Here is a 27,458-nt window from a genome sequence, read left to right as displayed (position 1 = left end):
AAAAAGATGTTTGTTGGCCTTTAAAAGATAAGCATGATACTAAGTTAAGTGTTGCCGAGATGAGAATGATTAAGTGGATGAGTGGCTTTACACTTAAAGTGAAAATGCGATATGAATATCTTTGTGATAGGGTTGGTGTAGCTCCAGTGACGGACAAAATTAGAGAGAGTCGTCTTAGATAGTTTGGTCACATTAAACGTCGACTATCTGATGATATGATTAGGAGAGTAGATGTTTTAGATTCAACTTATGTTAAGAAAGGCAGAGGTAGACCTAGGAAGACTTGGGCTTATTGTATAAAAAATGATCTTAATTTATTAGAACTAAATGAAAATATGACACTAAATAGGACGCAATGGAGAAGAAGGATTTATGTACGTAGTGGGATTAAGACTTTGTTGTTGTTGTTGTTGTTTGTTTATTGCATTTTTATATGTTGAAAATATCTAAAAGTATTTTTAAAACATTTTTAGACATAACTAAGCATTTTTAAATTATTTTTAGCAATAAATAAACATGTTATGACATAATCAAGTTTTGCTTCAAGTATAAACATAAACAAAAATAAAATAATTTTTTTTAAGAATTGAAACTGATCCTAAAGTGCCCCTAAAATTTTTGAATTGCTTTATTTATTTATATATTTATTACTATTATTATTTTAGAGAACAGGTTAAGGGGGATGATTCTATAAGTATGATAAGTTGTTTTTAAAATAAATCGAGTTTTTAAAAATTCATGAAACACATGTTAGGTTGTATATTTTCAAAAATAATTTTTGGAATTCTAGCAAGAGTAAGTTTTGAATTAGGGGCATGTGAGGAACTAACAATGCATTTAATCACCACATCAAATGACAAAATTAAAATACATTGAGAGAGTGAATTGATACAAAATAAATCGAATAAGAAGGAAATTTATGTTAGGGTTTAATCATTTTTAATATATTTCATTAAAAACTTTAAATATTTGTCATCAAATTAAATAATTATTCATAATTATAAATTATTTAAATGATAAAGTACATATGATTCTAGGATTTATCTTAACAGAATTATATCATAAATATGTAGTACATTATTTATAATGCTTTTATATGCGCACATTCTAATAATAAATCGATAGCCAAATTTGAAACTGAAAATTTAAATTATTTATGTTCAATTGGATCTATTTGTCATGTTTATGCTTTTTTCAAGTATTTGAAGATACCAAGTGCATAATGGAAAGCAAACTATTTTTTATTTTAATTAAAGTCATAAACAAATCAGAAATGAAACAACTTAAAAACAATATGCTAAAAGTAGAAAATTGCTCTTCCAGATTACAGGAGTTGCATGCATGTTAATGGGACTTTTTGTTGAGACACGTTAAGCATGCGACTGGCTCCTATCGGGAAAAAAAAATGTTCTAACATTATTTTCAGGTTTCTATAAATTTTCTTTAAAATTTGGAATTATCTTTTCCTATTTTTTTCCATATATTTATGGTTCACAATCTGTTGCTATTATTGTTAATACACTTTCAATAACTACAATTATCTGGATTATGCAAAAGAAATCTTGAAAGCTTATATCTGGAAAGTTTGCAGGGAAAGTTGTCTGTTGGGCCTGTAAGACCATGAGCAAGTCTTTTTATTGAAGCATCTCAACTTTTCTTATATTACTCCTATTATTTTCAACCCTAAGTTGCATTTCCCATAAACTTTTGATTTATTCGTGAGGATTGGTTTTTAGCAACTTTTGTGTTCATTTTACTGTTTTTTTCTATGGATTATATGATGCTATTTTACATAATTTTCACTAGGAAAATCAGGCTGTTTATTTGAGCTTCTTAGCTGACATTTTTTAAATATAGTTTGATATGATATTAGTTAATTTACCTTGTTATTAAATATCCATGAAATGTTCTTATTATGTGAACATTTTCCTTTTTGCAGTATCCACCATGTTACAAAGATATGAGTTTTTGGATAAGCGACTCATTCACCGAGAATAACTTATGCGAAGTTGTGAGGGGAATTGCCAGAGATCTTGTAGAGGAGGTATGCCTAAGAGTGCCAATTTTTTTTTATACTTAAAGTTCTATTCTCTATATTTTCGGTGAAAGATTTACATACATATCATTCAATTCTTCTTTATTTTACACATCAAACACATAAACTTCAATATTTACATATTTTTCATTTTTAAAAAGTTAAAATAGTGATTTTTTTGATGCGATCTAAAAAGTAAAGTTCAGGCAGTATATGTGTAAATACATAAGAATGAAAATTTTATGGCTACAAGTGGAGTATCACACATATGATTATAAATATGTAAAAATGAGTAGTTCGTGGTGGTAATTGTCATGGACTAAATCAATACATGTATTAAGGGCTTGTTGAGGATCACTTTTATCTTTTGTTTTTGTTTTTTTTTTGCTTTTATTTTACAAATATGTTTGTTTAGTGCATTTTTTTCATGTATTTATTTTCTTTCAAAAACAAATTAGTTTGTTTATAAAAATATTTAAAACACATAAAAATTATTTTGAGTGTTTTTAGAAATAATCATGTCGTAACATACCAAATATGTTTCATTTTAAGTTAAAAAACATAAAACATAACAAAAATAAAAATTAAAAGTGATTCCAAACGGCCCCTAAGTTTCTGAACCGGTTGAGGCAGCCATAGATGCCTGAATTTATGAAATTTAGGAAAGTTTGCAAACCTTTTGAATTTAAAAAAATGGCTATAATGCAATGCCATCTTGATAATATATTTTTGAATGGGATAGAGGAGGCAATCATATGCATAATCATCACGTGAACTTTGTTGGTGATATTTTTTTCTGTTTTTAATGAACCACTCTGCTTATTGTGGGAGTATTGATATATGTTTTATATCTATGAGGCTCTCAATGATTAGAATTATATACCTTATTGTAATATGACTTAAGAAGATTTACATATATATCACTCAGTTCTTACGTACTTACACATCAAACACCTAAATTTTAATTTTTACATACATATCAAACATCAAACACCTTACCTATGCATGAAGAGATGCATTTCACTTTTTAAATGTTAAAATGGTTGTGTTTTTGATGTGATATGATAGATTTGAGTAATATAAATGTAAAAAAGCAAATTTAGCTGTTATATTTGTACAACAATAACAACAACAACCAAAACAAAACCATAATCCCACTACGTGGGGTCCGCTACATGAATCCTTTTTCTCCATTGCATCCTACTTAGTGTCATATTTTCATTTAATTCTAATAAATTATTCTAATATTTTCATTTAATTCTAATAAATTAAGATCATTTTTATAAAATTAGCCCAAGTCTTCCTAGGTCTACCTCTGCCTTTCTTAACATAATTCTAATCGAAAACATCTACTCTCCTAATCGAATCCTCATATGGTTGGCGCTTAATGTGACTAAACCATCTAAGACGACTTTCTCTAATTTTGTCCGTCATAGGAGTTACACCAACCCTATCATGGATAAATTCATTTCCCTTTTTGTCTCTAAGTGTAAAGCCACTCATCCACCTAATCATTCTCAACTCGGCAACACTTAACTTAGTGTTATGCTTCTCTTTTAAAGGCCAACATTCAGCGCCATAGAGCATTGCAGGTCTCACCACCGTCTTCTAAAATTTTCCTTTCAGTCTAAGCGGTACTTTGCTATTACACAATAGCCCAAAGCATTCCTCCACTTCAACCAACCAACTTGAATTCTACTATCAATATTCCCATCTATATCACCATCGCTTTGAACAACGGACCCAAGATATCTAAATCGTTCACATCTTTTAATAATTTGATCGCCCAAAGTTACACTTCTGTCACTAGAACTGCTACTACTAAAATTACATTCCATGTATTCAGTTTTAGTTCTACTCAAATGAAGGCCTTTAAACTCCAATGTAAACCTCCATAATTCAAGTTTTTCCTGGGCCTTTTCTCTCGTCTTATTCACTAGAAGGATATCATCAGCAAAAAACATACACCAATGTACATCCTCCTGTAAATGTCCAATAAGACGATCCAAAATTAAAGCAAAAAGATATGGGCTTAAAGCTGATCCCTGAAGTAATCCAACAGAAAAGAAAAATATCTAGTCAATGCTCCTTCAATTCGAACACAACTAACAACTCTAGTGTACATATTTTTAATGACTTGAATATAAGTCGTATCAACACCTTTCTTCTCAAGAACTCTCCAAAGGATCTCTCTTGGAACCTTATCATAAGCTTTTTCTAAATCAATAAAAATCAAATATAGATTCTCCTTATTATCTCTGAACTTCTCCATCAAAACCTCTCAATAAATGTATAACTTCCATAGTATACCCGCTTGACATAAATCCAAATTGATTATGAGAAATTTTTGTAATACGTTTTAACCTATGTTTAAGTACCCTCTCCCATAATTTTAAAGTATGACACATCAACTTAATTCCTCTCTAATTTGCACACTCTTGTGCAACCCCGTTATTATTAAAAATGGGGACCAAAATACTCTTCCTCCACTCCTCAGACATCTTTTTAGTTTTTAAAATAATATTAATGAGTTTAGTAAGTCCCAAATCTCCTAAATATTTCCAAACCTCAATTGGGATATCTTCATGTCATACAAACTTTCCAACCTTGGTTTTCTTTAAAGCCTCCTCAACTTTTTTTTTTTACTAATGCAACGGTAAACAATGAAATGTTTTATTATTATTAACGATATTAAGATCACTAAGGTTTGATCATATTTTTAGAAATTTCATTAAAAAGTTTATCAAAATAACTCACCCACCTATGTTGAATATCTTTTTTTAAGAAAATCACTTTTTTATTTTTGATTTTTAATACACTTTATTTGAGTTTAATCTTTACTTTTCTTTTCTCTTTGTTTGGCTAGTTTATACATATTTTTTTCACCCTCCTTAGTATCTAATCTGTTATAAGTATCTAATCCCTCCTTAGTATCTAATCTGTTATAAAGATCATTAAAAGTAGAATTTCTAGCGTCATGGATTGTTCTTTTTGACTCCCTGCGGGCCGTTTAATATTTTTCCCTGTTCTTTAAGTTTTTACAATTAAACCGATTTTTATAACATAACTTCTTATATTTTATCTTTTATTGCATATTGTTATTCTACCACCAACTATTTTTATTTAAAAATATTTTTTCTTTTGATTCTCTAAGTATATCTTTTGCCTTTATCCCACATCACATTTGCTTCTTCATGAATATCCCAAATTTTGAAATCTTGAATTTTACTCATAAAATTAATTTTATTTGTATCTTTTAAGTTTCTCCATCTGATTCTGGTACGATGAATCCTAGTATTTTTTATTTTACAATTCTTCATCTTAAAATCTAAAACTAATAAATGATGTTGGGTACTTAAATCTTCACTCAGAATGACTATACAATTTTTACAATCTCGACGATCTCTTCTTCTCATAAGAAAATAATCGATTTGTGTTTTATTAGATCCATTCTTATAAGTAAGAAGATGCTCATCTCTTTACTTGAATAAAGTATTAATAATAACAAAATTATACGCTAAAACAAAGTCTAAAATAGTTTTACCTTCTTCATTAGTCACTCCAAAACTGTAGACACCATGAATATTTCTGAAATCTTCTACCACTCTACCGACATGTCCATTTAAATCTCCTCCAATAAAAATTCTCTCTTCAAGAGATATCATTTGTATTAAGTCTTCTAAGTCATTCCATAATTTATCTTTAAACCCTATATCTAAACCTACTTGAGGAGCATAAACACTTATAATATTAAAAATCTTGGTATCAATGATAATCTTAAGGGCTATAATTTTATATCCAAGTTTATTAATTTTTACAACATTATCTTTCAAACTCTTATCTATAATTACACCTACATCATTTCTAGTGCGACTCTTACCAGAATACCAAAGTTTAAAACATAAGTTATCAATCTCCTTAGCCTTTTTTCTTACCTATTTTGTTTCTTGAATACATAAGATATTAATCTTTCTATGAATTATAATATCAACTAATTCCATTTATTTACCATTGAGGGTACATATATTCCAAGATCCTATCCTAATATTAATTTCATTAGTTTCATGGATTAACTTCTTTACCCGCATCCGTCCATAATGTGGGAACTCTTGCTTATTTGGCACTACATCCGGGCGCCGGTGTAGCGGCCCTTGCACACTTTTCTCTGTATTCAGGCTATACGGCGCGTCGCTTCCATGGGACGTCCTGACACTTACACAATGATCAAAATGATTCATGTCATGATTTTTTTGACAAATTTTACGCTGGTTGTCGACTATCTAACGCAACCTCTAACGCAACCCTCTCCACTTTTCATATCCGGGCTTGGGACCGACAATAGCAATGTTAGCTGTTATATTTGTAAATACATAAAATTGAGTGGTATGCATGTAAATGCCCTACGACTCATTGTAATCGTAGGACTGTCTTTACAAATACGAATTATGATCTATGTGTGATGGGAGTCACACATAATAATTATTTTATGTTTCAACTATTTCATCTAACACCTTTAGGTAATAATCCACCCAGAGGATATAATTCTTTTAATTCCTATTAGCATGGTCCGTGATTTCTGGAGCATATATTTAACGATATGCTCTTTTTAACTGAAATCTAAATCATATTCATAATATTGCTCTGAAATTATTGTTGCTTATGTGCTGAAACATGCCAACAAATTTATACCATTGATTTGGTAGCTCAATAGATAAATTTTAATTGTATCTTTTTGTCTTTACCTTTCAGGCTTTCATTTGTAAAACCAGGGAGTAATTATATTATTTTATTATTATTCCATTCACTAATTACAACTCAGATCTATACAAAAAACAAATCAAGCAATAAAACATGATACGCAATTACAAATTAGGATGGTTGATTTTTGGCTTTTAGAAATGCTGAAGCTAATCATTTTTCTTTCCATTAAATTGTGAGGGGAAGGGACTAGAACAAGAAAGACGGCTGTGTTGAAGGAAGAAAAATCCAAGAAGAAATATAAGACACTCAAATGCAATAATTACTTTTAAGCAAAACTGCTCCAAGCGTTGACACACATTCTTTCTATGAAACATTTGATTTTAACCCACTTCAGTACCACGGACACCTTCTAAATCTTCCAACGCTACCTTTTATATGCTTAGGATTATAAATCTATCATGCCAAGCTTGCCGGACATACTTTCAAAGCCAGACTTAAGTATCTTAGTGGGGACATTGCATTTTATGCAATGAGTTGGGATATATTTAAGATGCATGCTCTTTTTTCCTATCAACTTCTCATTTGATAAAGCTATAATCAATCTCTATGATGCACATGACACGAACACCTGACATTTCTATTATTGAACATAAAGGATTTTAATAGGACAAATACATTTCAGAGACAGTATTATAATATAAAGGAATATTTATATACATACTTACATATCTAATACCCAAGGTTTACCTTTTTACAATTATACCAACCAAATCTTTTAAGTCACACTTAATATACCACTATTTGACCTTATAAAATGTGAAATACATATTTTGACATATATGTAAAATTTGAAGTTTAGGTGTTGGATATGTAAATGCATAAGAATTGAGTGGTATGTATGCGGATATTTCTAATATAAATTATAAAAGATAGAAAAAATTAAATAAATAGAACATTAAAGAACACACAATAATAAATTTAATAACATTAATTTTCAAAAGTTAAGAGATCCATAGATACTATTTAATTTATGATGTAGAAGATAATAACTAATTTTTTTATTTTAGATCAAGATAAATTTAACTTTTAAATAATAAATATATAATAATTCTATAAAATTTAAATAAAATTTTGATTTTCTTAAAATTTTTTAGAAAATTTTAATTCATAAATTAGGACACATGTTTATTTATTTTTTAATATTATTTAAATTGGACAGTTCTACATCATATCTGACATGTGGTGGAGTTTTTCATAGATGTGCTCGTTGGCAGTGTTCGATAAATTTCCAACACTGCATTGCTTCTTAACTAAGAGTGTTTCATGCTTCACAAGTCAATTATTACATGTTTCATCTGATTAGTTTGGACATGAATATTTACAACATTGATGACTTACTGCCATTTTAGGGGATTGAGTCGAAGAATTTTGAATTTGAAGATCCTTCGTTAACCTTTTTAACAAGATAACCTCACAAATGCCATGAGCTATAGATTAAAATTCTTCCTCAGAATAACTCTTAGCTGGGGGTATAAACGTGCTGAACTTGAGCGAGCTGAGGGCTTGTTCGTGTTCGACTCATTTAATTTTTTTTTCGTTGGTGTTCGAAAGAGCTTGTTAAATGCCTGTCCGTGTTCGGCTCAGTTCAAACTTATTTATTTGAGCTCATGTTTGTTTAATTAAGCTCATGGTTGGCTCGAAATAATAATTTATTAAAATTTAATAAAGCAAATAATATAATTAAATTATAAAATTTATTTTTTATTTCAAAGCTCTTTTAGGAGAGAATAAAATTAAAATAAGTTTGCACAGCCACGTGCTACATGACTAGCAACAAGTTGGTTTAGAGAATGCATCTACCTTTTTCTATTTAAAGAGAGTGTCTTAAGATTTTATTTTAATATTTATACTGTGGGACTAATTTTTGTGGGGACGTGGAACTAGAGGGAACGTGAGACCGCATCATTTTATAATTTTATTTTTTAAAATTTACATACAGGCAACACAATTATTATGTATTCACAAATTTCACCTAAAAGATAAACCACGTGGAAGAGCAAAAAATTATGCCTTTATTTTAACGAACGAATCGAGCAGAACACAAATGAACAAACTTTTTTTGTGTTCGGCTTGTTTATAAATCAAGCTAAAAAAATGTTTATGTTCGTCTCTCTTACTTAACGAACGAATCGAACACGAACTACCAAACACGAGCCGTTTGCGAACAACGCTCTGCTCCTAACAATCATTGTCTGTTCTTACTTCGCCATGCTAACTTACCCAATAAATGTTATGTTATTATTTTCATATTTTTATATCAAAACCTTTTGGTTGTAGCCTTACAAAATTGGTGAATCCAATAATTTTTCTTGGAGTAAAATCCTTAAATGGCAAGGGACAGACAGGAAAGAGATGAATAAATATTAAGTGCAAAGATGCTATCGATTGTGACAGATGGAAAGGGGGTTGTATTTAAATTTTTAAAAACTAGGAAGAAATAAGAGACTTTTGAATTCAATAATAATGTTCCTTTCAAGCAAACTTTGGACGGTCCCCATGAGCTGACATACCTTTCTTCTATTAAGTATTATGGCTTTTACATAACAATTCTTATGTATTTACATATCTCACACACATACTTTCATGTTTACACACATAGCACCCAATTCTATAATATCTGTAGTTTTTGAGAGGGGAAAACTAATTATTTCTCTTCAATCTCATTGAAAAATGATTGCAAGTTAAATAGAGGAGTATAGCACCCATATTGGGAAAACAATAATATCCGCCTACCTCCCCATAATAAAAGAAAAAAAGTAAGAATATGACATACCAATAATAAAAGATACTAAAAATAGGAAACACTAATATAGGAGATACTCGAAATCCAACGCCCCCCACAAGTTGGAGCATAAAAAAATTGTTATGCCCAACTTGCTTACAAGAACTTCAAAATTAGGCTTGAATAGTCCTTTGGTGAAGATATCCTTTATTTGTTGAGCAGTAGGGATAAATGACATGCAAATAACTCCGCAATTAATTTTCTCTTTTATGAAGTGTGTCAATCTTCACTTTGTCCGATCATGATGCACAGGATTTTCTGCAATGCTTATGGCTGCTTTATTGTCACAATATAACTTCATTAGCATGTTTATCGAGCTTTGCTGCTCTTTAAGAATTCTTTTCAACAATAATATATCACATACTCTATTAGTCATAGCCCTAGATTATGCCTCAATGCAACTCCTTACAATCACATTTTGTTCCTTCACCATGTAATTAGGTTTCCCCATACATTGGTGCAATATCCAGACGTTGATCTCTTATCAATAAATGAGCTTGCTCAATCTACATCAGCGTGTCTTTGTGTTTTTTTGTGTGGTTTTCTGAAAGAGTAAACCTTTACTTGATGTACCTTTTAGATATCTGAGAATTTTGTTGACTACTTCGAAGTTTTTTTCTCAAAGAGAGAATGCATAAATTGATTTACCAAACTCATAACAATGGCAATACCAGACTGTTTATGTGTCAGTATATCAATTTTCCCATTAATTTTAATACCTAAATGTATTCACTTGATCACTTTCCTCCCCATCTCTTAGTTTTTGATTTGGATCAATAGGAGTGTTTGCAGGTCTACATCCACTCATCTCAGTTTTCTTGAGAAGATCAAGAACATATTTCTGTTGGGACACAATAATTCATTTCTTTGATTACCAGATGTAGGGAATTCTTCGAACGATTCATCTCATATGCATTTTTCCCTGTGATAATAATATTATCTACATACACAATCAGTATGACTAATATGATAGGAAACTGACCGTCTCGACAAGACAGAACCCAATCATACCAAAATTGGTACAATCCAAGTCTAATGAAGTCCTAATCAAGCCATTAAGGCCAATTTGTCGGCTTCGAATCGTTAATTCTGACATGCTTATAGTCATATCAAGCATCTTGACCAGAGAAATCCAATGAGCCTATGTTTCATTAATTCTGAGATAACTAAGGCTCCTCAAATCATAAAAAAAGTTTCCTACGATCAAAAGAGATCAATATGAGTCTCTGATCAGGTTATTAGGGAAATTTTTCATCAAAGGAACATATGTCCCTTCCCTTGTCTATAAATAGACCCCTCTCTTGAATTGAGAGGAAATAAGTCAAATTCTAGCGCTATTCCAGACTGAAGGCTAGACGATAACTTCTGGCCCATGTAGACCTCAACATCGTTAACAAATGCCCGTCGGCCCCTGTCGACCACCGTCAACCGCTATCTGCCCATTTTTGTTGGCAAACTCTGTTGTGTAACGATGTATCCCTGAATACAGTGCAACGAAATATCTTCTATACGGTTCTACAAAGTATCCTGCATATAGAATAGTGAATAGCTCCGTATTAAAGATTCGACGATAACTTCCAGTGACGAATAGTTTCGGCCGCCATATTCAGAATACGATGACTTTCTTCAGACTCCAAAATTGTTACGTGCATTATGCATTGATAAGTTTTGTAGTTGTAGCGTGGTAACCCTTCCTTCCCAATTGCGGAACAAGGGTGTATCTTTGTAGTTATACTTCTACAGCGAAATATTTTGTCTAGGCTAGACGTCGTGCTTTTTTCCATTTTTGAGTTTTCTCATGTAATAAATCTTGATGTCTTATTCTGTTACTTTTCAATCATTTATGTGTGTGTTGAGTTTCCGTATAATGCCGAGACGTTAAATTATCACTCTACCACCACAAATCTTATGATACTCAAAAAGTATAATTAAACAAATGCTCTTTCATAAAGTTAAATTTATCTAATTAAATTATTGAATCAATCAATATCATCTTGGTGTGTTGGAAGATTCTTCAGTATTGATGATCAATAGTAATTTTACCGATAGACAACAAGTTACATGATAAATTAGGAACATGAAACACATCACATCAATTATAGCAATATTATCATAACATGATACTAAAAATATCATGTTACCAACTTTAAACCTATTTTTAGTTTGAGTATCTCCTATTGTTAGTTAAATCGAGATCTCGAACAACCTCCCAAATATCTCGAGCAGTGGAAAGAAATAGATGAGGCTTTCTTATGGAAGGTTCCATGGAACTGATAAGCCATGCCCTTACTAGAGAATTTTCAGAATGTCATTTATTCAGATTTGGATCATTTAGTAGATTTTGGGATTTCTCCACTTAAATGCCCAATTTTGCCTCTCTCGTCAATCACTAATTTTGTAGATTGTGCCAACTCGAGATAGTTTTGTCCATTAAGTTTTATAATTGTGAGGTAAGACGATAAATTTTGAGAAAAATATTCATCTGATATACTTATTAGGGGAGCTGTCGGGTGAGTTATGTTGGTTTCAAAATTACTAGAACCGGTCAATGTGGTAGAATTTCTTTGAACTCCTATCATCATTACTGATTTGTACGACATCATCAGAATTTGGAAAAAAAACGATTAGGAACTGCGTTGAACACCTTTACATCGTGATAAAAAACAACGCATAACTCTTGTATGTTGTGATCGGTTCACTTTCGTGTGCAAGCGACGCATGAGCTTTATTTTTATTTTTATTTTATTTATTTTACTTTGAGGGGAAAATACGTATTTCTCTTCAATTTCATGGAAAAATGATTACAAATTAAATAAAGGAGGAAAGCTCCCATATTGAAAAAATAATAATATATATCATAACTCTCCATAATAAAAGAAGGAAACAATAATTATGACATGCATGCCAATAATAGAAGATACTAAAAATAGAAAATACTAACAATAGGAGATACTCAAACTCCAATAGTATCACATCAATTATAGCACTATTATCACTTTTTAAAAGTCAAATACACATTTTCATGCATAGGTTTAAAGCACCAAAATACTATGCATGTAATTATGAAAGTTTAGATGTGAGAGATGTAAATACATAAGAATTTTGTGCTACATTCAAACGTAAACGTAGGTATCGTTCCTTAGCTTCTCGTTTGATAAAGCTGCATTAAATTATTGAGTTTTTTATCTGATCGTGTTGGGCATAAGTTTTTAAAATTTTGATCACAGGCTTATTATCACTGTAGAGCGCTGAAGCTAAATATTTTTAATTTTAAGAGCATCTACTAACCTTTCTAAGCTCACAAATGTAATGGGCAATAGATTGATATTCAGCCTTAGCACCAGCCTACTACCATAATTTACTTTTTTATCCTCACATATGGCCCCATCTGCTTCAATAAACCCTTCTGTGATTCTTTTCTAATTTGGGGCATTTACATACATCGCATACAATTCTGATGTGTTTATATCTCACACCTAAACTTTCATATTTACATACACAACACTCAAATCTTTAATCTCACATCTGAAATAGCACTATTACAACTTTTTAAATGTCGAATCTACCTTTTAATGCATGGGTTAAAGCACCATAGTGCTATGCTTGTAAATATGAAAGTTTAAGTGAGAGATATTGGAATACATAAGAATGGGTGCTATTTATGTAAATTTCCTTAAGTTTTTATAAATCAATAAGTTTATTTTTGCATTGCCTTGAGGCTTATTACACTGACGATATATGCAATATATTTGATTTTCTTACCTATCATTGATATGGTTTCTTTTCCATAGGATCATCCTTGTTCTCCTTCCATCTTTTTTTTTGCCTAGTGTTGTTCCAGCTGGTTCACATCCATATTTTCTCGTTTCAATAAGTAGATCAAGAGTGTCTTTTTGTTGAGAAATTAAAAAAAAAAAGCCATTTTTACTCCATGCAATCTCCATTCCAAGGAAATAACTTTCAAAGCACATAGGTCTTTTAATTCAAAATCCCTTTTTAGCTTTCTTTGTAAGTTATAGATTTCTTCTTCATCATCCTTTGTAATCCTTGTGTCATCCAGTTAGGGTTGATTTTATTTATTCTTTGTCGTATTTTATAAAAATTGTATGATTGGCTTTCCATTGTCTGTATCATATCCTATTTAATTTAGAGTGGAGCTATGGTGAACCATGTATGAGGAGATGGTTTTGGCCATAGAGTTTTTTTTTTTAAATCTATTTTTATTAAAAAATATCCCGGTCAAGTTTGCTGTTCTGACTCATCATTTAAAAATTTATTTTTTATTATCAAGTTGAAGCTCTCAGTCCAATTCAGCATCAAAATATACTATAACATGAATTGCAGTTGGTTTTGCATCATGAGCAGAAGTCTTCTTTTTTTCGTATTTTATGCTTTTGTCAGCAACTATGCGTTTATACCAGTCAAATGATCACATTAGCTTTATATTTTACAGTAATGATCCATTTACTTCTATTTTTTTTTTTCTTTTTGAGTCATCAAAAATATCCCAAATTTTATTTTCTTAAAGAACTCTCATGTCCTCTCGTATAACTTTTAAGAGCTTCAAACTTTTTTTTCCTTCGTACAACAACTTTATCAATCATGTTAGTCAATGCTTTGAACTAGTTTCGTAACTAAGAGTACGTAAATTAGTTAGAATTTGCATGCTTGGTACAAGTTCTTACCTCCCTTTTTGGAATCAATAGGTATCTCAAGGTTAATAAACTTGTTTGGTCCATGCCCTAGGTTTGGTGATTGGTTGTTTTGAGTGCCTTTGCGTTTTCTTAAATGGAAAATTTACTTACATAACATTCAGTTCCTTTGTATTTTCATATCTAACACCTAAACTTCAATTCTTACAAACATACCACCATACTTATACATGAAACGGTTAAAGTGGTGGTATTGTGATGTGATCTGAAAGATTTGGGTTGTATAAATATTAAAAATAAAATTTAGGTGTTAGATAGTTAAATATATAAGAATTGAGCGCTATACCCCTTCTTAAATATATCATGATTTGCTTTTTTAGATGAGATCTCCCTTGGGACTAATAGTTGAGGTGACTTAGGAGAAAGAGGGCCATCTATGGAGATGACCACAGATATTTGGTTATGAGAAGTACTCACCATGATCAACACAAATAATTTGAATGTAATTTTAAAATGTCTTGGATGAGTTTGTGCGGTTGTTTGAACAAGTTACAAGCTTTTTCTTTCTCTTTCGTGCGTTAGAACTATCGGCCTCTTGAATGGGCATCCATAATGGAAACTAATCATTGGGTTCCATCAAGCTATTAACTCTATTTGGTCCTTAGATGTCACTATGGATTAAATATAAGTCTTTTGTGGGTTTATAAAGTAGTGCGGCGGCAGCTATTGTCTAGATTGTTTTTTCATTTTGTATTGTTTGGAAAGAACACTTGTCACATTCGAAATAAATGTTCTTTTTATTGATGAGCATCTTTAGGTACAAGATTTTGAGATAGGACAAATTTAGATGCCATAATATTTGGGTCATAACATTGAATTAGAGTAAAAAAATAAAAAATAAAAAAAAAAACGAAAGGAGAAAATAACTGGGGCATTCAGTTGTTAATGAAAATGATTTTTTATCTAACACTTAAACTTTGGTTTTTACATTGAAACCAGTCAAGTCATACACATCACATAAAAAATATCACCATTTTAATTTTTAAAAACTAAAATACACCGTCTCGTGTATTGATAAGGTGGCATTTATGTAAAAATTGAAGTTTAGATGCTAGTTATATAAATACAATAAAATTAAGTGGTATGTTTGTAAATATTCCAAATAATTTTTATGGAATTTCACTGGAGACCTTGATGGTGGTGTTGGGGAGAGAGTAGTGGCCATATTACTCTTGCCATCATCTTCCTCAAAGGCTGGTCCTAAAATAGTGAAAGAAAAATAATTACTTTGCAATTCATATAATAAATTGCGAATTAATTTGGGTACAAATACGACATGTTTTAGAAACAAATTTTTTACCCAAACTGAACCCTCCTTCAAAAACATATTTCTTTCCATAATTCACCCAAACATTAATCAATTATTTGTCTCCTGGTAAATTTTAAATTGTTTTAATTAGCCCATCATATGATAAGGTGTGCTTGAATTAACAGTCTAATGTTGTTCTTTCATGGATTTAGAGGGTAGAGAGTGACTTGGATTATCTTTGCATGCCATAACCTGTTGTGGTTTGTGTTTTTCTTTGTTGTTGGCTTCTTGTTTGATTAAGTAATAGTTTTTCAGCTTCTTGAGATTACAGTTAGGGGTGTAAACAAACTTTCGGTTGGTTCCAAACAAGCTCGTGTTCAAAATGGTTCATAAATAATATGTTCATGTTCGATTCATTTCGAATTCATTTTTTTTTATCTCGTGTTTGATTCAAATTAGCTCAAATGATTTCAAATGATTTAAAAAATAATAAACTGTAACTTTTTTAAAGATACATTAAATAATCAATGTAAAAAATATAATAATAATTATTATTATTATTATTTGTTTAACTATTTAATTAATTCTAGCCAAAACGAGACGAACACAATCGAACAAAAGTTTGTACATTTTATTTTGTTTTCGGTTCGCTTGTTTTACAAACTAATCAAACACATGCTTGTCGGCGTTTAAAAAGGGGGGAGTTACGTTTGCTAAATATTGGTAGAATCAATTTCAGTAATATGACCTTTGGGGCTTTGATTTTTTCTGAATTTTTGTTTTAAATTTGCTTTTTTTTAGTTTTGTAACGTTGCTTATGAGTGTGGTAAGGCGCGTGTTATTTTTCACACAACACTTCTTTGATTTGTTAGCTTTATCCTCGAATGAAGCCTGAGCAAGGGTTTGGGGGGAGTTTTGTTCTTCATGAATGTTTAGATGTTAGATATGTAAATACATAAGCATTGTTTGGTATGCATGTAAGTTTTACTTATTCGAAGAAATTACAATACGTCATGATTTTTTGACAAAAAAATTTTATGCTGGCTGTCGACTACCTAATGCAATCCTTCATTTTTCACATTCGGGAATTGAGATCTTACAATAATAGGGTTATGATTTTGGAGTGACTAATGAAGAATGTAGAACCATATTGATTTTTATTTTAGCTTATGATTTTATTATTGCTAATATTTTATTTAAGAAAATATACAAGCATATTATCACTTATAAGAATGAATCTAATAAAACACAAAATTATTTTTTTTTATAGGAAAAGAGATCGTCGAGATCTGTAAAGTTTTTAAGGTCATTCCAATTGAAAACTTAAGTATTCAACATCAATTTTTTTGTTTTGAATTTTAAGATAAAGGGTTGCAAGATAAAAAATACAATAAAATATTATTATAGAATTAAATGAATGCATTTAAAAGATAAATAAAATTATTTTTATGAGTAAACTTCAATATCTTAAGTTTGGGATGCTTATAAAGATACTAACGATATGTGGGATAAAGTAATGAGCACTATTAAATAAATTTCAAAAAATGTACTTGGAGTATCAAAAGGAAAAACTAGTATGAATAAAAATAGTTGATGCTCGAATAATAATGGACAATAAAATATAAAATATGATAAGTTTTGTTATAAAATCTTCGAGAAATAGAAAAAATACAAGGTGATCTGTAAGGAGTCTAAGAGAACAATTTGTGATGTTAAAAATTTTATTTTTAGCGCTCTTTTAGTAGTAAAGGGGGTGGTATAAACTAGTCAAACAAAAAGATTTAAAACACAAAGATTTAAAAATCAAGAAATATATTCAACATAAGTGAGTGAGATATTTCAATAAACTTTTTAATGAAAATTTTAAAATTATAATTGACTGTAGTGATCTTAATAATTAATAATAATAAAATTTTATTTTTTTATTGTCACATTACTAAAATGGAAGTTGAAGTTGTTTTAAAGAAAATGAAGGGTAGACAATCAATATTGACTTGATGATATGTCAATAGAAGTGTGAAAATGTTTAAGGCTTTGGAGTTTCTTGGCTCACTACATTTTTTAATATTATTTTAAAAAATAAAAAGATGTTCGAGGACTGGATGAAGAGTATTTTGCTCTTTATTTTTAAGAATAAAGAAGATCCACAAGAGTGTGTAAATTATAGAGGAATTAAGTCAATCTGTCGTACATTAAAATTATGGGAGAGAGTAATTAAACATAGGTTAAGCCGTAATACAAAGATTTATCAAAATCAGTTTGAATTTATGTCAGGCAAGTTTACTATGGAAGCTATACATTTTATGATTTGTTTGATGGAGAAATATAGACAGAGTAAGGAGGATCCATATATAAATTTTGTTGATTAAGAAAAAGCCTATTAGAAAGTACAAAGAGAAGTAATTTGGAGAGTTCTAAAAATATGTTGATATAACTTATATTCAAATCATTAAAGATATGTATACTAGAGTTGTTACATGTGTTCGAATAGAAGGATCATTAATCGTGTATTTTTTATTTCAGTTGGATTACAACAAGAATTGATTTTAAGCCATATTTCTTTGCTTTAGTCATGGATGTTTTTACTTGACATTTACAGGAGGATATACCTTAGTGTATGCTTTTCACTGTTGATACCCTTCTTGTGGATAAAGCTAGAGAAAGAGTTTAGGAAAAACTTGAATGATGGAGGTTAACTTTAGAGTATAAAGGCTTTTGTTTGAGTAGCTCTAGAACTTAATACATGGAATGTAATTTTAGTTGTAGTAGATCTAGTGGCGGGATTGTAACAATGGGTGATCAATTCATTAAAAGGAGTGAACGTTTTAGATATCCCAGATTAATTGTTGAAAGTGATTGAGGATATAAATGGGGATGTTATTAGTAGAATTCAAGTTGGATGATTGAAGTGGAGGAATGCATCACGTTGATTGTGTGATAAAAAAGTACTTCTTAGACTTAGAAGGAAAATTTTATAAGATGGTGGTGAGACCTGCAATGCTTTATGTTGCAAAATGTCAGCCTATAAATGAGAAGCATAAAACTAAGTGTTGTTGATATGAGAATATGCTTAGGTGGATGAGTGGCTTTTCACTTAGAGACAAAATGAGAAACAAATATATTCGTTAAAGGGTTGGTGTAGCTCCAATGACAGACAAGATTAGAGAGAGTCGTCTTAGATGTTCTGGTCACATTAAACGTCGACCATCTGATGACTCTGTTAGGAGAGCAGATGTTTTAGATTTGACTTATATTAGGAAAGGTAGAGGTAAACCTAAAAAGACTTGGGCATGTTGTATAAAAGATGAACTTAATCTATTAGATTAAATGAAAATGACTCAATAGGACACAACGGAGAAAAAACATTCCTGTGGCCAACCCCACTCAGTGGGATAAAGGCTTGTTGTTGTTGTTTGTTGTGGGACAATTACATTCATAGCACACAACTCTTATGTATTTACATATCTAACACCTAAAGTTTTGAGAGCAGGTTTGTTCGTCATGGGGATTACTGAGTTCATCATCACACATTTTCTCTTCCGTCTTTGCCAGCTTCAACTTGATTAGGCCTTGGAAAATATCTAATACTAGCCCTTTTTCAAGCATCAGTTTATTTTTTTTGCCATCTCATGGCTACTCCTGTCCATGTTCTGTGTCCATTTTCTGCCATACTTCCACTAGAATATTGTAGTATTCAATTATGGTACTGTTACCCTGATTTATTTTTAGGGAAAATTATGTACAAGTGTTAATGCATTTACATATCTAACAACTTAAATTTCATATTGACAAGCATAACACTCAAATCTTTAACATCACATCAGAAATACTACTTCTCCTAACTTTTTAAAAGTGAAATAATTTTTTTGATGCATTAATTTATGACACTAAAATATTATAAATATAAATATGAATGTTCAGATGTTAGATGAGTGATGCATAAGAATTGTGTGTTAATTTGGGGAAATTATATACAGACCACACAACTCTTATGTATTTACATACCTAACACCTAATGTTTCATATTTACACGCAAAGCAACAAATCTTTAAAACCACATAAAAAAAATATTATTATTGCTAACTTTTAAAAATGCGGATGAAATGGTGGTCTGGTGGTTGGACATTTACTCCCGCATTGAAAGGTCCCATCTTCAAAGTCCACAGTCCAAAAAAAAAAAAAAAAAAAAGAAATTTTTAAAAGTGAAATACTCCTTTTCATGGCGCGGGGTGTGAAGCTGAAACTCTTGCGACTGAAGTGTGATGCAGCTCCCATGACGAAGCGGTTTCTGCTTTCATGCATGGACTGAACCGGTCTAGTTTTTTTGGTTGTTGTAGCCGATCCTTTTGGATCATTTCTAGTTATTCTCTCATTATATATTTGCTTTTCTGATGTTTTAGGGTTAGTTTTTTTTGTGTATATGTTCGGACAGCCACCAACATCCTTTTCCTCTCGTTTAGAGCTGCATCTTACGGTCAAGTAGTACTCCGGTTGTACCTCATTTCAGAGTGGTTTTTATCCTAGACTTCCCCTTCCACCGCAACCTTCCTTCTGTTGACATTGTTTCCGTACCTGCTGTAGGCACCAGGAAACAATCCTTCTTCGCTATTTTCTGTAGTTTCCACCTTTCAACCCTTTCTTCTTCTTCTGAAATTGCTTCCTGCTGCTCCACGTTATTCTTCCCTCTTGCAGCTGCATCCAAATCAATTGTCCTTACTGTTTTCCTGCATTTTCCCCTTTCCCCTGTTTCCATCCATTTATATTATTTTCCATGCTGTCTAACCACCCTGCATAGCCTCCGTCGCCGCCCAAATTCCACTCTGTTTTTTTATCGCTGTCTGACCATCCGACATTGCTGTCGCTGCCCCAATACATTTACCTGTTGCTGTTTTCTGCTGTCTGAGGCCTTCACCTTGGCTGCGGCCACCTGAACGTCACCCCACCTATTGTTTCTCCCCTATCCAGCCCACTTACCACTTTACTGCCACCTTTCCAATTCCTAGCAATCACCACCACCTCTCTAAATTTGCCCTGGTTGCGTGTCGTGTCGTGTTTGTTGTTATTTCCCATTTCCATGTTGGTTGTAACAACCTAATGGGCTTCTTAAATAATTATATTTACTTTCCTATTATTGTTTGGATTAACTCTGATATCATTTGGTATCAAAGCTAGCAACTCTAGTCCCATTATAGGGTCATCTAAATCTCTTCTACCTAACCCAAAATTTTTTTTTCCACCCTACGTCACACCCATAAAACACATCTCACCTGCTCGTGCCTAAACCCTAGCAATACCACCGAAGAGATAATAGAACCTGATTGAAAGAAAATGACACGATGCCACTTATGAGAAATCCACAAATAGGTGTACAAGAGATTTCTAGGGAGGATATGCAATGAGAAATGCTCCAACTGTAATAGAAGCTCACAACCTTCAAGAGTAGACCATTCATAGTGGTCACACAAACTCCATTCGATTCTAGAGAAGAACTACTACTTCGAAGATTTGGCATGAAATATTGGAGAAATCATGATTTTGAAACAAAAATAGATTTGTCATATTTTGATGACTACATGGATCCATTGAGTTAATCGAGTGCCTTTGGACTCACAAATGTCTCTTTGAGTACCAGGACGTCCCATTGGACAAAATGGTGAAAAAACTATGCACCGACAAGTTAATGAAGAGTGTATCTTAGTAGTGGGTGAATTTGAAGATTCTTTGACATTGAGAAGGGAAGAGTAAATTACTACGTGATCTACATATAAAACAACAGATGCATCACCAACATCTACTAGTTCTTTATAGAAAGGATGTTTTGTTCTTGGCTTCAAAAGTGGAGACAGTTTCATTGGATAACTGCCACATTTTACAAGTAGAGTTTCACCCTAGGATCAAGTAGTAAGAGTAGAACAAACAAAACTTCCAAGCTGACCCACCTGAAGAGATACTAGTTCAGAATGGAGAAAATATGGAACCAATCTGCATTCCCAAAGTCGTCTCAGCCAGGAAGTGTTTCAAGTGCCAAAGCTTTGGACATATTGAGTTTGATTGCCCAACCAAGAGAATATTCTCTTTCACAGGTCATGGAGCAATTGAAGAAGTGGGCAATGACACTATAAATATTGAAGAAAGTGAGGACACAAATGAGTACTAGATTCAAACTAATGATGGTTAAAAGCACGTAGTTCAAGTTGAGCCCATGAGAGTGACTCCAACATAATTAACATTGGTGGTCCAAGATGGCCCTAAGTTCGAGGAACCAACACTAGACACATGACAATCCTATAAAAGAAAATTTTAGACTTTTCAAATATATAGTCTACTTCCTGAGTTGCCCCTACTGAGGGAGGTCCGACATGTCAGAGATGAGACTCTTTTGCGCCAGTCCTTGAAGACTATATAGTCATTTGTGTATTAAAATCAGTTCAGTAGTGTACTCATCGACATTTGATTAGACAAGATGGAAAAACCACAACGTTAGAATTTTCCTTAGGATCTTTGGGTGAAAGAGAATATAATAAGATCCATGTTTTTTTCTGTGAAGAAGAAGAGACATCTCTTGAGTGAAAGAACATCATTAATAAGTTGTACCAGCTGCAGGCGCTCGTAAATAGCCTCCTTGGCTGTTTTTCTGCTGCTTCCTCCTTCAACCCTTTCATCTTCTTCCCAAATCGCTCCCCTGCAGCTCCACGTCATCCTTCCCTGCTTCAGCTGCTCCCACAACAGTTGTACTAGCTGTTTTTCTTGCATTTTCCCCCTTCCTAGCGGCTCTTTCCATTCCTTTACCGCTTTCCCTGCTGGCCGGCCATCCCTCCTCACTGCTACTGCTCCAAAGCCTACTTGCTTTGCTGTTTTATCACTGTTTGACTGTCCGACATTGCTGCTGCTGCCCCAAAACATTAACCGGTTGCTATTTTCTGCTCTCACGCCTTCCCGCCGTTGGCTGCTGTGGCCCGAACATCCCCCCATCCGCTGTTTCTCCACTGTCTAGCCCACCTACCACCTTGCCGCCAGCTTTCCAAGTCCCTAGTAGTTACCACTACCTTCCTAGATCCGCCTTAATCGCACGAAGTGTGTTTTGTTTGTTGTTATTTTTCATTTTCTTGTGTTAGTTGTAAGAGTTTAATGAGCTTTTTCAGAATAATATTTATTTTCCTATTATTATTTAGATTAACTTCGATGTCATTTTATTTATGACATTGAAGTATTATAAATATTAATATGAACTTTTAAATGCTAGATATGTAAATGGTAAAGAATTGTGGAAATCGCATACATACCACATAATTATAGTAAAAGTGATATAAGTCATCAGGATGACAAGCCCAAATAATCTCGAGTTACAAGACATGCTCTAAAATAGAAGACATTTTATTTTACCGATTTGCTACTTCTTATTTCTGTTTAAATATCTTCTGACTTCGAGCATTTATCATAAAATTCTGAATGTATTGTGATATATATATATTATAACGTTCCAGGTGCGGTTGATTGATACTTTCACAAATAAGAGTGGAATGATTAGTCACTGCTACAGAATTGCATACAGGTCCATGGAACGTTCACTAACAGATGAGGAGATAAATCAGCTCCAGGCAAGTAGATCTTTTTCGGAAAATGAACTTTTAGATGCTTTGGTTTTAGGAAGATTTCATCTAACCACTCAATTCCTATGTATTTACATATCTAATACCTCAGTTTTAATTTTTACATACATCCCACCTAGCTTTGCATGAAATGATGTATTTCACTTTTTTTTAAATTATAGTAGTCAGATGTGATAAAAAAGATTTGTGTGGGAGAAAATGTAAAAAGCAAGTTTAGGCCTTGGATATGCAAATAAACTATCAAAATGACTCGTTGTTCGTTAACAACTCGTGTTCGGCTCGTTAAGTAGTTTATGTTCGATTCGTTTGCTAAGCAAATAAGCCGAACATGAACAATTTTTTTTTACGCTCGATACATAGACAAGTTGAACAGTACAAGGCTGTAAAGATTTATAATCAATTAAAATTAGTTATTAAAAATAGAATAAAAATGTATTAAATTCTATTTAAATGAATATTTATTTTAATAATGAATATTTTAATATAAATAATAAGATTTAAATCTCCTCATACCCTTAACATTCTACGGCTGTCTGATTAGAGTTGTTAAAATGGGTGAACCGCTTATGTTCACTTTGATAAGCAAAAGAGACAAACAAGAACAAATTTTCTTAGCTCAATATATGAATGGACCGAACACGAACAATGGTATTTTCCAAATAGGCCGAGCATGAGCTCGCTCAAGCTCAGCTTGTTTACACCCCTAACGGTTGCATGCGTGATTATAGTTGTTAAAATAATTCTTTGTTCCTGAATAGCTTGTGTTTGGTTCGCTTACAAACAAGTCGAAGATGAACAAATTTTTTGTGTTCGAAATATAAACTAGCCGAACACAAATAATATTATTTTTTAACGAGCCGAATAAGAGCTAAGCCCATGCTCGCTCCTGCTCGTCTTGTTTACACCCTAGTAAATGCCTCTTAATTTTAGTAATTTCCCATTCTCTATGCGATGCAGGGAAGCGTTAGAGATGCCGTTCAAAGCAAGTTGAAAGTCATTCTCAGATAAATGCTTCTAATTCTATTAGAGCTGTATTTTCTTTTCATCTTTTTTTTTCTTTTTTCTTTCATGAAATTTTAATCATGGCCAGTTATTTACATGTATGTCACAATTTATATGTATTTATATGTCCATCACATTAAATGTTAATATTATATAATGTTTTATGTTGTCAGTAAAATAAAGATAAAAAAAAGAGAAATAAATAAATCGCAACGGAGCCCGAACCGACTCTCATCCTGGAAAAATTATTTCATACGGACACCACATTCAGAAATGCATGCGGTGTCTGATCTACACTATTGATCACAAGATTTTTTTAAAAAATATATATATAATGGGGCCCACCGAAATATATCTTAGTTGTGATCAACGGTGGAGATCGAACACTGCATGCATGCATAAATGCATGTGGCGTTCATATGGAATAATTTTTTCTCACCCCGAGCTACAACTACTCAATTTTTTTATTTCCTAAATTACTATTTGTATTTTATAGTTAATATCGTAAAAGTAAAATCGGGAAAAAAAAAAAAGAGATTTGTGCTGTAATCAGTCATTATTGTTTCCACAATATCTCATCATCGTCAATGTCGCTGCTTCGTGCAAAAATGTATAATAAAATGGGAATGAGAAGGTAATTTTCAAAATATTTATGCTAGAAAGTTCAAGTACATGTTCTTTGAAATTAAGTACCGTTCAAGAAAATTGCAGACTTATTTGAAAAATTTATGTACAAATCAAGAGATTTAAGTAACCTTCCTGGAAAATGAGAGTACCTGCCCAGAGTATTAAGTACCTTTTAAGAAAAGTAACGTACAAATGTAGGGAAGTTTGTGCTCGTTATTGTTCGACTTCAAGTACTTTGAAGGCTTATATTGTCCTTTAAGACCGTGAGTTGAAATGTATATTTTTCCAGCATGACTGCAGTGAGTATTTTAAGATAATTAGAAAGGCTGTCATTCTCTCCAAGTGGTTTGGACTTTCAAATAACTAAGGTTTTTGGACCCTTGGAATTTATAAAGTAATTTAAATGTGAATCATTTGAGCTTAAAAATAATCTTAATTTGAACTTTAAAATTTAATCCGCTTGAAAATTGATTCAAATGTGAACTTTTAAATTTGTAAAAGAAATTTAAATTGAATCATCTGGATTTATAAAGTAATTTTATGGCTCATGAAGAATCTCTAGATGTGAATTACTCTGCTTAGCAAAAAATAAATTGAAAGGAGAGTCCTTTAATAAGATTATTTATTTTTATTAAGGAGAACTAAAGGTGATTGAAGCTTACACAATCATTTTTATTGAGAACTAAAGGTGATTGAAGCTTACACAATCATTTATAAAAGAAATTCAAAGCTTGTGAATTGTTTATGAATTTAACAAACTCTAGATATCATCATGAGCTTAGAATTTCAAACTTGCCCCCAGATTTGCGAATATAATTTGCAAGCAGACAGAAGACAATTTTCTTTTAAAGCCCAAAAATATAACGAAAAGCTTTGTTAGAAGATATTCTGCGAGGCATATTTTATTCAATAATTTGCTCATCTAGAAAGCCTAAGATGTATCAAGACCACAAAAAACTATTTTGGTGGTCGAGTGTGAAGTCTGATGTAGTTGAGTTTGACCTTTTAAATATTTAAGGTTGAACATTAGAGACATAGTGATTTGTTGCAGCCCTTCTTATTGCAGAATGAAAGTGAGAGGAGATTTCTATGAATTTCTTTGTTGTCTTGCCAAGATTAAATCAAGGACTGATGTTATTTGGGTTGTGGTTGATTAATACATTAAGTCTTCTCATTTTCTTCCAATTAAGCAGAATTATTCGGTAGAAAAATGAATCAAGCTCTATAGAAACCAAAATGTTTGACTGCATTAGATACCAACCTTCTTTGTATCTAATTAACATGGAATATATTTTTATAGGCTATGGAAGCAGGTACACAAATATTTGGGTATGAGATTAGAGTTCAGTAATGCTTTTCATCTTAGAAAGATTGGTCGTTAAAGTGCATTATTCACACAATAGAAGAAATGATTAGAGTGCTTGCATTCTAGACTTTAGAGGCATCTAGGAACATTATATTCTATTAGTGGAGTTCATTTATAGCAACAACTATTAGGTTAGCATCAACATGACACCAAACGAAGTTGTTAATGATAGAAAATGCAATTCCTCTTCATGTTGGTTTGAGGTTAGTGAAAAGTGAATATACATATCTTAGTAAGTTGATCAAGCCACAGAGAATGTTTGTTAGGAATCATCATAAAAAACATTTTGACATCAAGTACAGAGAGATTGAATTCAATGACAAGGATCATGATTTTCTGAAAGTTTCACATATGCGTAGGGTTATATGATTTGGTTAGAGTGTAAAGCTTCAACCTTGCATTATTGGTCCTTTTGAGGTGATTGAAAGAGTTTGGTGAGGTCTTCCTCTCTTCCCTCCTATTCCATTATATCACAGGATCTGGCCCGAAGTCTTCATTAAAGAATATCCCAAATGACTAGTAAATTAATGAGACCCAAAAGTAGATCCTACACCGATTCTTCACTCCCTTTAGTTTAAAATATACTTGATTTTAATATTTAAAATTTTTGTGTTGAGTCAATTGAATTTGAGTTATTAGAATCAATGTTGAGTGCTCAAATATGTCTCAAACATGTTTTTAACTGACCCATTGAGCTTAGAAACTTGAGCGTGTGATTTAAGTGCCTTTTAACCCTATAACCCACTCAAGCAGGCTTAGCATTTCTTCTTATAACTCATGGTGTTGGTTCATGCCGAACTCGAACATGTTTTGCGTTCATCTCAAATCATGGTTGAATTTAAATTGAAATAAAGATGAAAGAAATTACTTGATTGAAATAAAAATTAGGTTGTTTGAAATTAAACAGATAAATCGAAATCATGAAATTTTAAATTCAAACGAAAATCTATAAGGAAAATCACATTTAAATTAAAAAAAAAAATCAAAAATCAAATCATGTAATCTTAACTAAACCTCCAACTAAGCACTAACAAAATTAAATTTCAATAACAAAAAATTAAGTTTTGAAAAACCTAAATAAATCATTGATTAAAAATTTAAATAAATTTAATAAATATAAATAAAGAGTTAATTAAATTCAAATAAAATTAAAATAATAGATAAAATAAACTTGAAATACGATTAATCCAAATTTAAAAATAACTTGAAATTAAAAAATAAAAGGAACATAAATCAATAAGTATAAATTTAAAATAAAATTAAGACAAATGAATTACAAAATTGATTTAAAATTTTAAATTCAAACTAAAATTA

The 27,458-nt window shown here is 31.6% G+C and overlaps 1 protein-coding gene across 1 annotated transcript in view; it reads left to right on the top strand.

The window, feature by feature from the left end:
• LOC110031187 overlaps window positions 1-27,458 on the top strand; it is a 165,971-nt gene that overhangs the window by 15,167 nt on the left and 123,346 nt on the right. Inside the window, exons 8-9 of the mRNA XM_020734272.1 lie at window positions 1,940-2,044; window positions 23,024-23,137. Coding sequence (XP_020589931.1) covers window positions 1,940-2,044; window positions 23,024-23,137 — 219 coding nt within the window. The remainder of the gene's footprint in view (window positions 1-1,939; window positions 2,045-23,023; window positions 23,138-27,458) is intronic.

This window comes from Phalaenopsis equestris, unplaced genomic scaffold (genome assembly GCF_001263595.1).
Source record: "Phalaenopsis equestris unplaced genomic scaffold, ASM126359v1 Scaffold000787, whole genome shotgun sequence".
Taxonomy (NCBI): domain Eukaryota; kingdom Viridiplantae; phylum Streptophyta; class Magnoliopsida; order Asparagales; family Orchidaceae; genus Phalaenopsis; species Phalaenopsis equestris.
Note: the sequence above shows the minus strand (reverse complement) of the source record. Positions and strands in the feature narration are given on the sequence as shown.